Below are 15444 nucleotides of genomic sequence, written 5' to 3'. Positions count from 1 at the left end.
ATTAATATAGGTCTCTCTTTCCAGATGGAATCATATGCACTCTTGAATTCGCACTTAGTTTAATTTTGGAAATATCACACTTAATGCACATTATGCAACACACTTTACATTTGCGATCAATGAAAAAACTCTTTATATTCGCCATGATGCAAAGCAGAAAACATCTGATGACTATTGAATATCAAGACAATAGAAATATGAGGATAGCAAACGGATGGTTTCAATATTTTTCTGATTTTTTACCAGGCCAGATAATCACAAGCCGGATAATTATATGCCAACTATACATCATTCTCACAGTGAAAAAAAAATTTTTTTATATGTCTCACAAAAGGTTGAAAATGAAATTTCTTAAATAATCCATCATTATCAAAAATACAGTTTTGCCTTAAAATTTTAGTCAATTGAAAAATTATAATATTTAGGAGATAGAGAAACAAGAGACAAAATTGGAAACAATAAAGGATATTACTATTGGCTCATGTTATCTAAGTAATATTAGGCCATAATGGATCGTATCTAAGGCCAAAATTAGTCGCTTCACGCTCAGCAGAGGAATAAAACATTATTACATCTGAAACACTGATGAGTACAAGAAAGACTGGATGAGATAATTTAAAAATAACGAAAACAATTTACAAATATTTTGAATAGCAATGATATATTATAGCAATAAGAATCATCTGTTTAAAATCATCGCATGAATTATTCAGCATTGATACTTTTTCAAGTATCTAAAGAGAACAGTTAAATATTTTTTTCTATAAGAAAAAGAAATAGACAAAAAAAATGGGGAAAATAATGAAAGATCATTTTTTCAATCAAAATTAGGAAGATATATAAACAATTGCGCTATAGGGTACCTGATGAAAAGTGTCAGACTATGAATTTCAATGAACAAGGTTCGAGTAAGAGTCAGAGATCACGAGTTCGAAAAACCTCTGAAAGAGGGAGTTCGAACATTTAAAAATAATTTAAAAACAGAATTTGCATAGTATTAATTTTTAGTGTGTAAGTACCCTCATTATGCAACTGTTATTTTGTATATATATGACAAATCAAGATTGGATTTGGAGTTTTCTTTTGATTTTCATGACTGTATGTATTGAATTCGTTACCTCATGTTATGGAGAGGATTGTTTTAAATTATTATGTTTAATTATGATTTTTCCTGCTTAATAAAATTTCTTGTTAGTTCAAAGTTAGACTTTTTCATTATGCTTGCTAAGCATTTTCCACAACGCACTAAACTCTGCCAGCAAAAAGTAACGCCTACTTTCCATTGTTAGCAAGACATCATTAAATTGAGATAAATAAATAGAATAAATTTCTTTAATAACACGATATTCGCAAACACTCTTGAGTATAATTATTCTAATTTTTTTTAGAAAAACATAACCACTCAGAACGAATTCTCGTAATCTATTTGGCGCAATCCGAAACAGTGCAATCAACAACAATGTTAAAATCTCCACTTAGTCGATATTAGCCGCTTCACGCTCAGGAGAAAATCTCATTTCTTAACATTCTTCGATAACTGTCATGCCTTCCGCGCGCAGTAAGTTGCGCAGAGAGCTTTTAGAATAGAATTTGTAAATTCTGAATGGAATAAAATTAAAGTGAAGTTACAATTAGAATTTTTGAAAAATTCATGAAATTTAAAATACTTAAATACTGGTAGATATAAAAATACCAAAAGAATACGAATTTCGGGTAATCTAATGTAACCGTTTTTCGTTGATCTATTAAGGACTTTTAATCAATCGGTGATGCGTGAACCATACAGGCTTTCGTTAGCAATTTTGCTAAACCCGAATGTTGTATTGCCAATTTGAATACCCATGTCATACATCATAGTAGCAATTCCGTGAAACAGTTCGTTGGTATGGTTTGTTACTCCTCTGAATACATTAAATTAACGGAATTAAGTTTCGGCCGTGTGTTGGCAACAGATATTTTCAAGGGCGCCGGCAGAATAATATGAAAGGGGGTGCAACCCTCTAGCAAACTACCCCCCCCCCAAAAAAAATTTTTTTTTTAATACATTCTGTTATTACATTTTATTTTTTATTGCATATACTTTCATCTGTTAATTTTTTTCAAGATACATTTCTGCATTGTTAACAAGATATTTTTTCTAAAAAAGTGTGAATTTCTTATACTTGCAAATTTTGCCACGGGGAACTGTATTGATGGCGCTGGCTTAGCTGCTTACTTTGAAACACAAATACTAAATACAAACCGTAGTTTTGTATACTAAAGTGTTTGTGCACGCTTACACTTATCATTGGTATTTATTGTGTTGATGAAGTTTTACAGTTGTGAGAAGTCAGTTTGTGTTATACACCTTTGTTAAACTAAATAACTAATAGAAAATATAATATTATTTATATTTTATTAAATGAAATTTAAAAACATAGCTTAGATATCTGCCAAGTTTGTGCATGCTCAGTGTGCATAAGAAAAGAATCAACGATGGCTCAGAATTCATTGAAAAAGTTATAAACAGATTTGAACAGCAAACAAGACGATTACAATTCTTGTTTGATTAAACAATTTTTTAATTGTTATGTATCAATAATTACTTAATTATTTGTTTTTGAATTAAAATATTTTTAATAAAAAAAATTTGTAACAAAATTGTTTTCCTGTGTCTCTTTGTTTTTAAAAAAAAGCCAGGGGGGTGCAAGTGCACCCCGCTGCCGGCGCCCTTGGATATTTTAGATTATAGAATCTGTATATAAGACATGCACTGTTGTAAGCACTGCTGTAAGCATGTTGCACGGCCCCAGGTGCCCAGATAAATATTGATGATGACGATGAGCATGTTTCTCTTCACTGTTTCACTTCCCTGTGCTGTTGTTTCTAGAGATGATGCACCATATTTTGTTAAGCTGTATTTATAGTTAATATTTTCAGTTGTATGCTGTATCGACATGGTACGGTATGTAATAAAGAAAAGTTTAAATCTTCAAGTTTTTCATATGAGTTAACATTTTCACTCACTAACTGTGGTTGCTCTGCTAACGCTTCAACACAGTTGCATACCTGCCAACTTTTAATCTCTTCCATTATCATTTTTCCCAGTGGTACTAAAATGGAATTAAAACTTCAATTTTAAGCAAACAAATACGCTCTATTTGAGAAAACTTAAGTTGACAACCATGATAGTAACGTATATTGATATATATGCTTAATTTTTGTAAGAATAGTGGTGATCAAAATCATTTAAAATTTGAGTTTATAAAAGAAAAAATAGTATATAATTACTACCATTTTAAATATGAAAATAAAATCTTCCGGAAAATCCAAAAAAGTTGGCAGGTATGCAGTTGTTGAAGAACATCGCCAAATAATTGGGTTATGGAGAAAATATTCAAATAAATGCATATAGATAATGGTTATTGCTCTGGGTTTCGCGCCAACGCGTGTTATTATTTAATTGTAATTTGTCAGATCTTATTTTACTGACCTGATTGCCTTATTAGCCGTATCTGAGCTCCCGAAAATTTTGAATGACTGGTTCAAGGGCCGGGATAGCCTGGTCGGTAGGGCGCTGAGCCCATATCCAAGAGGTCGTGGGTTCGATCCTCGCCGGCCGAAGACTCCCCGTGTAGTAAATGGTGACTGATGCACGTTAATTCTGTCGAGTCTCAAAGTCCTCCATGTTCTCACAACAAATCAATACCTCTGGGGGTACTGATCCAGGAGTTTCCTTGTCTTCTGGATTGGTTCAAAATTACAAGGCTACGGAGTTGAACGTAAGTAGTCGTAAACCCATGAAATTGGGTCGGCTGTTCAACGACGGTTATAAAATAAAATAGAATGACTGGTTCAGGGATGAAAGCGAGACGGAAAAGAGGAAAGGCTGGTAGTACAACCATTTCAGTTATAGCTAGTTTTGGGGAGGAGTTTACTTATTCTTTTTTTAAATTTTTCAACAATATCTACTTAATCTTGGAAAAGAAGCAGTTTTATATATATGCCAGAATTATAAAAGAAATCTTGATAGTTACAGATATTTCATTTTTTTCGAAAAAAATGCTAGAATGAAATGTTTTACGTACCAGGTTTTTCTCTTTTCCGTCTTGCTATATAAGGGCTTTCACCCATGGACTGGTTCAACGATCGCGTTTTTCAACTACTATATCTATTAATTTCCAGGCAAAATGGTTTCAATCAAGCATTTTGTATAAGAAAAGGTATCGAAATATGCAATTAAAATAATAGATGGAACCAGAAACTCAGATAAGTAAACACATCTGAATATGGTAGGCAAAAATCTCAGGAGTGTTAAAGAAAAAAAATGTCACAGCCGTTTTTTTAAAGTTAACGGTCATATTATTGGCATTACACCATTCTGAAAGTGCATTTAGTGCCTTGTTGAGTACCTCCTCAACAAAGGTCTTCGCACTTTTCTGGGCCCAGATCATCAAGTCATCCACAAATAAAAGACAACTAATGCCACTTATTCACTTCAGAGACTCAATAAAGTCATTGATATAGACATTAAAGGGAGTGAAGCTACTCACGGCTCCCTGTGGGAGGCCAGTTTGCAAGTTGAAATACTTCGAAAGATTATTTTCGTATTTGACTCTACATGTTCTTTGGCTAAGAAAATATCGAAGCCAATTTAACATATTGGATGTAATACCGAAATTCAGCAATTTCTGCAAAAATCTCACTTTCCAGATGGAATCATATGCACTCTTGAATTCGCACTTAGTTCAATTTTGGAAATATCACACTTAATGCACATTATAGAACACACTTTATATTTGCGATGAATGCAAAAACTCTTCATATTCGCCATCAAGTAAAACAGAAAATATTTGATGACAATTGAATATCAAGACAATATAAATATGAGAATAGCAAACGGGCCGTTTCGATATTTTTCTAATTTTTTACCAGGCCAGATAGTCACGAGCCGGATAATTATAAAATCATTCTTTCTGTGAAAAAATTTTTTTATATGTCTCACGAAAAGTTGAAATTTTTTAAATAATGCTTCATTATCAAAAATACAATTTCGCCTTAAAAATTTAGTCCATTGAAAAACTGCAATAATTAGGAGATAGAGAAACAAGAGAAAAAATTGGAAACTAATAAAGGATATTACCGTTGGCTCATATTATCTAAGTAATATTAGACCGTAAAGAATCTTATCTAAGGCCGAAATTAGTCACTTCACGTTCAAGAGAAGAAAAAAACATTATAACATATGAAACATTGATGGGTACAAGAGAGACTAGATAAGTTAATTTAAAAATACCGAAAACAATTTACTAATATTTTGAATAGCAAGGATATTAAATAGTATTAAGAAACAACTGTTTAAAAACATCGCATGAGTTATTCAGCATTGATATTTTTATGGGATTAATGGGCCATTTATTTCTAGTGAAGGTAAAGTATTTTTGGAATTGAAATTATTTTAAGAATAGTAATTGATACCTTAAAAATAAAACTGATTTAGTTTATAAAAATGCCATTTTGTTCCTAATAGGTCATGTCAAATATATTTAACACGACCTATTAGGAACTTATTGAGTTTTATTTTTGTCTATTTATAAAATAAATTTTATAAATGATACTAACTTCAAAAGGAATTATGTATTTTATGACTTCTATACATTTTTTTAAACTAACAAATGGCTACCAATTTTATCCAAACGCACTTCAAAAAAGCTGAAGTTGTTAACTAATGGAAACTTAAATTAAAAGTGGTGGTAAGTATGCTTTCCACGGCCTTCGAAAGGGTTAAAGAGAACAGTTAAATATATATTTCTGTAGCAAAAGGAAAGAATATTTTAAGATCCTCTTTTCAACTAAAATTGGAAAGATTTATAAACAATCGCGCTACCTGATGAATAGTAAGGCCTACTTTCCACTTTAAAACAAACGATTATCCAAGTGTGATTAATAAACAGAAAATACTGATCTTCCAACACGATATCAGCAATGAAATTTGTATTGTAGTAACTTTTCTTAAAAAAATTAACCACTCAGAACGAATTCTCTCCATCTATTTGGCGCAATGCCAAACAGTGCGATCATCAATGCTAAAGTTAACATTATGTACTAGCCCTTGATTCCCACATTGACTCTGATTGAGACTGGATCATTCCATTTATTTCAAAGGTGGGAAAAGTAGAAATTGCTGCGCATCATTTCGGCGCACGTGCTATACAGTAAATCCGATTGCAATATCTTCTTTGAAGACACATAGGCTCCTATTCTTTCTGTAAGCAGATTTTTAAAATTAAAATGACGGCGCCATTTACCAATTTCGGACTTAAATATATATTAACTTATACATTTCTGATAAGTTTTAAATTAATCTGATGTTTTTAAATATCATATTTTTTACACTCTGATTACATTTTTTAAAATCGTAACTAATTTTATATAGTGTCTGAAATATTATTTTATATATCTTCTTGTATTTTTATGAAGTTGAGGTAAGAAAATCTAAGTAAAATATAGAAAGAGCTTAATGAAATTAAAGATTCATCATAATATAGAATTTTTTAAAAATAAAGATGATAAAAACGCATGGGCGGAAATTATTTTATTTTATAAGCATATTTGTATATTTCTCTGTTTGCAAAAGATGTATTTTATTTTTTTATATATATTCCAATCTCTATGAATGGATAATCGTGACTATTCTACAAAAAATAAATAAATAATCAAAATTTATTCTTTAAAATTTAATTTCTTATGCAATTAACAGATATATTTAATTACATAAAAATGCTAAATTAAACGTTATTTCTATCTTCATTTTGTTCAGAAGAAGTTTTAAATACATATTATTGCATTGCCATGTGCTAATAATGTAGAGAACCACCAACAGGAATAAGATGAATAAAACATGAAATCCCATTATCCTTATGCGCATACAAAGTGTAAAGCCCAAAAGTGATTTTGGTACTAATTGATTTTAGGAACTATGTGTTGGCGACTTTTTTTTCACATATTTAATTACATATATATATATATATATATATATATATATATATATATATATATATATATATATATATATATATATATATATATATATATATATATATATATATATATATATATATATATATATATATATATATATGGAAAACATCACAGCTGTTCAGTTTGTGAGGAAACAAAAATTTAAAAATGCAGAATAGTTCTTGTTCTTTAATTTTAAGAATAAAAAAATTATTTTTCCCACCTTCTATTAAATATCTGCTAAAATATTATTTTTTAAAAACACCTTTTAGTTAGCTATTAAATATCCCAATTTCTATTTAGAGGGAAATAAAACCACACACACCGTGATGGCGAACATGGCTACATGGTCCCTTTAATTGATAAGTACCTTTATAAAATAATAATTTTATCTTATGAAAGAAATTATACTTTTATATTATAATTTTATTTTATGAAAGAAAAATATCAAAAGAGTTCAAATACATTTATTTAGTGAGATTACCTCAAGAAAATGAAAATAACGCCACAAAAGTTTATAAATGGATAATTTTCACCAACAATCTGAAATGATATAGTAAATATGAAGAATATTATAATTTTCCAATAGAAACAATAAGTAATTTGTTTGACACACAGATTAAAGATGGCACTATCACATTAAATTATGAATTTGAAGCGTAAGTAAAATAAATATTTTTACTTGTAACTAAAATACATAACATATACCTTTCTTATCTAAGTTTTAAAATTTGAAGTTTTCACTTAATTATTCTAATGCACCAAGTTTTGAAAAAAAAGATCAGGAAAAAAAATCATCACCATTCATGGAATATCCGAGTTTTAAAACCTATTAAAATTATTTCACCAGCAGCAAAAAAGAGCCATAATTACTTTTATGCATTATCCGCCTACGATTTTCGCCAATTTAAAAAAATAATTTTGTCTGTCGTTCAAATTTAAATATTTTCTCATTTTTTGTATGAATAAGTTATATTTGTATTTTCTTTATGATCAATTACTATGAAAAATAAATTTGAAAGATACCAAATAACTTAACGAAATAATGGCGAATAAGTATCTTTTTTTGACAGAATTCCCCCAATAGCACTGATACTAAAATGGCTGGCTGTTTCCTATTGTCAACAGCTGAACCGTGTCATGTTAGAAACTAAAAAAATAATCACAAAAATTGGTTAACTTAAAGCCTACAAGGAGGAAACAGCTATTTTTTATTTTTAAATTAATTGCCAGTACAAAAACCGTGCAGTTTCGCTTGGTTATTGGCCAATTTCACTGACTTACTGAAATAGATACTGAAATTATATATTTCATATTATATGAATGAAAATCATAAATACCGAAATGAAAATATTCTCATCTTTTGTTTGAAAGATGAAAGTAATAGGCTCTGTGCTAAATGAAAAAAAAAATTTATTGCAAGAAATAAGCCAAGAATAAAAAAGATTAAGCATGAATGCTACTTTAAATTTGCATAAAAAATTTCGAACCAAAATATTTACTTCAAAAATTGAGAAATTTGTGTAATGATTTCATTTCTTTTTACTATCATAAGAAAATAGCCTATTTGCAGAAAATTCGGGGAGAGTTTCATCAGGATACAAGCTTGAAGAAATTAAGGTTTAAGATTAAGGTCATACAATTGTTTAATGATGAGTATTATAAAAGTAGTTTAAATGTATGCAAATAAAATTAAGCATATAGTAGAAAGGAATTGCGTTAAAAATATTGAATTCTGAGTTCATTTATCCTTTTATCTATTTTTTTTGTTGTTGTTTTCTTTTGGGAATTTTGAATTTCCTTTGAGGATATATTTTTTTATTGGAAGGAATAGCTTTCCATTCTTCAGAAGTGGGCAATTCTGAATTGTTAAACGCTTGCATTAGAGCACGAATATTTTTTAAACCATCTTCAATTTGCTGTAAATTTTCAAATGACTGAATGGATTGGGCATCACTAGATATATCCTTGCAATATTGTTCTATAGCTAATTTTTTCTCATTCATGTCTTTCCGAGGTTTTTTATTCATCTGCTTTAAAATAATGTTCTTTTCAGTATTCTTAGAAATTTCGTCATCGTCAATAACCAGCATATTCTCCTCGGATGTAGTAGGGCAAATATCCTCTTCGACTTTTTTACACACGTTTTTAAATTTTTGTCATACAAAGTGAATATGCTTGCAGATTACGTATCTTATACTAAAGTCTACACAGCTGCACGACATGGTGTGAATGCATATATTGCAATCTATGCATGCAGTAGTGCAACTACAGCTACTGCTCTCTATTTCGACTTCATATGTAAAAATTTTTCCATCTTCCTCTTTTGATACGATATATTGTCCCTCATTCATCTGCATAGCTGAATACATACTGGCATCCATTTTAGTGCTTTCCAAATGGCGTTTCATTATAAGTTTGACGCGATTCGTCAGCTTACCGCGTTCAATGGCGATAACCCTATTGATAAGTTTTTTTGCCATTGCCTTCATTACTGTCTGTAAGGATTTGTCCAGTCTTTTCATAACTACACCGCCAGATTCCTCATATTTGATTTGGCGGTGCCACCGTTCTAACTTCATATTCGTATTTATTTTTAAACCCTTTCTGAAGCAATATGCCCATTTTTCTGCTCTGGACATGTAATACTCCTGAAAATAGCTGAGAAAAGATTCTTCCTCTTTGTATTGTACAAAGAAGTTTTCAGCTAACTTTGAAAAAGTAATTTCATCCAATTCATGTATTATCAGCTTCATGTCTTTTTTCATGTTTTCTCGAACCACTTCATTTTTTACTTTGGAGTTGAGGTTTTTATTTAAACTTTTCATAACATGCCAGGAACATAGCAAATGTCGCGGTTCATCTTTGAAAGATTTCACCCAGGCATTCAAAAATGTTGTTGTGTCATCGGTCATCATGACACGGGTTACAAAACTTGACAATCTTTGTTTAATAGCATCAAAAAATGGTTCTAAACTCTCAGAAGCAATTCTCTTAGAGAAGAAAATTGCTACTGGCAAACCCTCGTGGTTTTCATCATGGACTAAAATTGTAGTTAGGTGAAACCCATACTGGTTAGTGCCATGGGTGTCATCTAACATGATGCACTCTTTTCCATAAAAATCCATTAACTCAATTTGAGATTCAGTGGCTATTCCTAGCAAAAATTCTTCTTCTTCAATTCCTGGATATTGATTTAGTTTTTCACCGATCGGCTTGTATATTAGAACAGGATTACTTTCTTCCTGCATCATTTTCTTCACAGTTATATCAACTGCCATAGCATCATCGTTATGCATAATATTGCTAACATTAAAACCTTGAGCAACATTGTAAATATCCTGACGTGTAGTAAGTCCTAATCGCTTCGTTGGCGAGAACTTGGCTTGAATTTTGTCCATCACAACACTTATTGGTATCCCAACACCAAGCATATTAGCCAACGTTGCACGGTCTTCTTTTTGCAAGGGAAGTTTTCTTCTTCGCATTTATGACCTGCATGAGTTGATTGATATTGCACAGTAATTTGAGTAGCTTCGTGAACAGTTTCTTTAGTAGCAGTGATCATTGCTGGACAAGTGATGCTAGTTTTTATAGATCCTGTATATTTCGAACGTCTTTTCCTTTCTATTTCACAAGGTTTGTAAATACCACTTCTGTGACATCTGTAATACCGAGTTTCTGAATTTTCCTTTAGTAATGAGTTTTTTAAGATAAAAGAAGAGACAGTTTGCTGCTCGATGTCACTTTTCCACTGTTCAAAATCAGATTGACAAAAAAATACCTTATCATGAAAAGTTAATTTAATTTCAGGATGTTCCGTTTTTATATGATTATGGAGATCTATAATTGTTCGGGTTTTTAAACTGCATAGACCGCAAACTTGGTTGCAAGTTGCATTGCTTATAGAGTGAACATTTCTTTCATGCCGGCGTAGATTACTGTTTTTGGAAAAAGTTTGAACACAATGTGCACAGGAAAATTTATTCACTTTTTGCGAGTTCATGTTGTCAATATTATTTTCGGAAGGCAATATTTTATCTTTATCCATGTGATCATTAACCAAGTTCTGTTCCGAGTCGTCAACATTATTTTCCAAAATCAATACTTTATCCTTATCCATGTTATCATTAACCAAGTTCTGTTCCGAGTCGTCAACATTATTTTCCAAAATCAATACTTTATCCGTATCCATAAATTCATTACCTAAGTTCTGTTCCGTGTCGTCAACATAGTTTTCCGAAGGTGGCCCTAAAAAGAGCCTTTTTGTTTTAAAATCATTGGACATAGCACAATGTTAGCAATCAAACCAACGCGTTATGTATAAACTTGATAGCCAAGGATGAGAACATGAGAGTCAGGGTTGCCAGACTTTGAAATTAAAAAGTACTACAACTTTATCTGAAAAAATACCATAAAATACTACATATTTTTGAACGCCATCTGCTGCAGTAATTTGGAAGTATAAATAATATTAAAAGGATAAAATGCTATTAAATGGATAATAATACTATTAGAAAGATAAAATAAAAGGATATATTACTAAGAATAAAATAATTTTAAAATAGAAAAACAATTATATTTTCCCTTTTGTGCACTTTAACTTCAGGTGAACGCGTAGTAACAAAGATTCAAATCAACAATTTTGTCTAAAAATAATTGTGTGTATCATAAATGTCTCTTGTGCATTGTAAATGATTTATAACAAATTTATAGAAAATCAAACATTAAAAAAAAATCCCATTTTCATAACATATTCTACATAGGAAGAAAAAGCGTAAAGTCTGTTTTGGTTGCACAAAAAGCAAGTTATATTACATTATAATCTACAAACTAGGAATAAATCAACTTTTATTTCTTACAATCATCACTAGATAAAGTGACTAGTACAAAACGAACGGTTAGTGGTACAGCTTGATTTCCACGGCGACTGCTATTTAAAACATCGCCAGGCTTGAATAATTTGCATTTAGTTTGTGGCTTCCATATCTAACAGTTTATCATGGTCACTGTAAAAATCGAGATGTATCCAGTAGTCTTATTTCAAAAATCGCTTTTTACTTCAAAAAACTAGAGTGGCACTTCTCTTTGATATAAAAATTAATTAAAAAAAAAAAACATTTGTACAACACTTTTTAAAAAAAATACTATATAGAAATGTTATTTTATATTTTATTATTAAAATTATTTATCTTTAATTTTTAGTGAAACAATACTTACCATACGTATTATTGAAAATACTACTTATGGCAACCCTGGTGAGAGTAAATCCGGCGCATGCGCAGCAATTTCTACTTTTCCCACCTTTGAAATAAATGGAATGATCCAGTCTCAATCAGAGTCAATGTGGGAATCAAGGGCTAGTACATTATGTTAATCCCATTCCACATCATCGTGGTTGGGTTTTCTGCGAAGTTCGGTGAGCGAACTCGCTAATCATACTATAGAAATGATCCTATGAAGTATGATCTTAATTGGTTGACAGTTTTAGGAAAATATGTTAAAAATAATATTTTATAAATAGTGGTAGATATATTTAATTCTTTATTATGATTTCTTTGGCTTGATAGATTGTATGGCATCAGTTATAGTAGGCGTTTCTAAATTTCGAGAAAATGTATTTAAGCAGATTAATGGCAGTTTTTTAGACGCGGTGGCAACCTTCCTAAATTATAGATTAAATACTGAACCAAAGGCAATCATTCATTTTTTTTTAAATTTTGGAAATAAGGATCGAAACCTTTTTGAGTAATTGGGTACACAAATTTCAACTTTATTTTCACTTATCTATTTTTAAAATGGCAAAATACAAATTTTGTACGAAATTGGTTGAATAGTTTCTGGGTAGTAAAACTTCAGAAATATCGTGTATATGGGTCATTCTCACGAAAACTGTCATTTTTCAGTTCATAAAATCCCAAAAAAGTAAAGTGAATAAAAAGCTCTGAAACTTTTTATATGAATAGAAATATGTAATGGCATTATCCTATAAATTATACTTAATATTTAAATTAATTAATTTTTTAAATAATTAACTTATAATTAATTAATTTATAATAATTAATTAATTAATTTAATAAATTTATTTATTAATTTTTCAATTTATTTTTCAAATTAATTAATAAGTAAATTAATTATTTTCATTATTTAAAAAGTGAGGGAATGACACTAATAGTGAGGGAATGATATTTTATTTTCATACGTGTTTTTATCTAAGTTACATCTACTTAAAGTTTGAAAATGATAACATACTAAGTATATCTAGTATTTATAATAATTTAGTCTTATATATTAAATAGTTTTTACAGGTTTGGGAAATAAAATTGGCTGGCAAAAAAAATTTATTAATATACTCATCTTGAATCATTCCCTGACTTCAGCGTCATTCCCTCACTTTGTACACTAGTGAGGGAATGACGAATTCAATAAAATTTGAAAATAACAGTTAGGCCTAATTAATTTCTGAAGTCAATCACATACAATTATATTCATACAAGAAAGCAACATATAATTATCCACTTTCTTGATGAAGTTGTATTTTATTTTACTCTAAAAAATGGCATGAGGGAATGACAAATGTAAAAAATTTTACCTGGTTTGATTCATTCAAATTTATTTCACAGCAAAGCTTCTTTAAGTGGAAGATGGAAACATACTGCAATTTTGTTCTATGATGCCAGTTGTTAACTTCTGAAGTTTTTATTAAAATATTTTTATTCTAAGAAGATTGCAGGTGATAAGAACATTATTATGAGGGAATGACGCGAAACACTGGGGACAAAGTTTAAAATAGTGCTGTGTTAATATTTTTATCAGAAATTAAATTTAAAATTGATTTTCTGAATTCTATATTTCAGTATTCTGAAATAAAAAACACGAATTTGTAAAAAAAAAAAATTTTTTTCAGAAACAATTTTTTTCTTTTCTTAAATCAGCAGTGGGGACAAGTGAGGGAATGACATATTGGTATATTTTAATTACCTAAAATAAATAAAAAATGAAAATTGATAATTTTATTTTTATTCTTTTGTTAGCTTGCATTCTGAAGGACACTTTCCCTGAATTTTTTTTTTCGTAAGCTGTAAAACAAACATAAAATATACTGGGGACATGAAAATGACTGTTTTTGTGAGAATGACCCATATAAACTTTCATCTTTCAAAACAATCTATATTTAATATTTTGAATTTCGTTATTTAAAATTATATATTTAAAATTATATGAAATTACATAATGTAAAAATATTTATATGTTCTTTTTAAAAAATATATTTTGATCATCACTAAATTAAATAATAAAAAAGGTGCTTAATGTTTCTTAAAATATTAATTTTTATATAAGGTAATCGTTAAAGAAGTTAATTGTATTATTGTGTGTAAAAATTTTTTGACTCGCTTAAATCGTTGCACACAGATTTAAGGAAATACGCTGAAAGTAAAGTTAGATCAAAAGTTATTCTGGGTCCATTTTTTATTTTGCTCACTATAAGGTGTCCAAAGACAAAAAAGAACCGTTCTGAATGGAAATTGATTTAAAATTTTAAGTTTCAATTGTAAGTGTCCTTGATTGAACAGATAACGAAACTTAAATATGGCAGCTATTCTTTTGTGGATTGATTGAATGTAGGTAGGGCTGTCACGTGTGACTAAGAATGCTAGAGACAATCAATTCATTTGTATTTAACCTAATTGATTTAACCTAAATGATTTTTCAACCAGAACTAGCACCATGACTTATATTACAAATTATTCATATTTGAAGCGACAACATTCTTAGCATTCATTTTCAAATATAAATAGAAAGAAATATACTAGAAAAATTTGCTAAATCTAATTGCTTTTAAGAGATTTTTGGTATTCATTAGTTACTATTTTTTAGTTTTAGTCACCGGTGGCATTTCTCTGTAGTTTGATTTCTGTTTATTTTACAAAGTTAGTGCTCTTATCTCTAATTATTTCTATCCCTAAAAAATATTGGGTATTTGATGAAAAGTAACGCCTAATTTAAACTAAAAACAAAACATGGCTTGAAATTGTTCCACTTTCGCATAGTTAAGTAACGCCTACTTTATATTTAAAGCAATGCTTGTAATGGGTTATTATACGCTATAATGTAGAGAGTAACGCCTACCTCCTACTCTATACTTAATTTGTTGTAATCATTGGTGAAAGCGAGACGGAAGAGAGGAAAAGCTGGTAGTAAACCCATTTCAACTTGAACATGTTTTCGGGAGGAGTTAAACTATTCTCTTTTTTAATTATTCAGCTATATCTACTTTTCTATAACTAACTAACTAATCAACTTTTTTCAGAGTCCATGTATGGATATCTGCTCTTTCATCTAAATTGGATAATATGTGGTGGAAGGGAAGGGAGGTGCTGCGTTAACATTAAGTTAAATCTCAGAATGAACAATAATTGATAAAATCAAGTCTGAGTCATACAT

The 15444-nt window shown here is 29.7% G+C and overlaps 1 protein-coding gene and 1 pseudogene across 1 annotated transcript; both read right to left on the bottom strand.

Moving 5' to 3' along the window:
- Positions 1 to 9158: 9158 nt before the first annotated feature.
- On the bottom strand, positions 9159 to 10487 carry LOC147803464 (uncharacterized). The gene has a single exon (XM_087151329.1). The coding sequence runs from the start codon at positions 10485 to 10487 to the stop codon at positions 9159 to 9161; it is 1329 nt and encodes a 442-aa protein (XP_087007455.1).
- Positions 10488 to 12382: 1895 nt separating this feature from the next.
- On the bottom strand, positions 12383 to 12471 carry LOC122271378 (small nucleolar RNA U3; annotated as a pseudogene).
- Positions 12472 to 15444: the final 2973 nt, after the last annotated feature.

The sequence above is a fragment of the Parasteatoda tepidariorum genome, chromosome 9 (genome assembly GCF_982258835.1).
Source record: "Parasteatoda tepidariorum strain Cologne lab strain chromosome 9, Ptep-v5.0, whole genome shotgun sequence".
Classification (NCBI taxonomy): Eukaryota; Metazoa; Arthropoda; class Arachnida; order Araneae; family Theridiidae; genus Parasteatoda; species Parasteatoda tepidariorum.
Note: the sequence above shows the minus strand (reverse complement) of the source record. Positions and strands in the feature narration are given on the sequence as shown.

What these genes read in the sequence shown, in the direction of transcription:
- LOC147803464 (XM_087151329.1), bottom strand. Translation starts at nt 10,487, where the DNA reads ATGCGAAGAAGAAAACTTCCCTTGCAAAAAGAAGACCGTGCAACGTTG.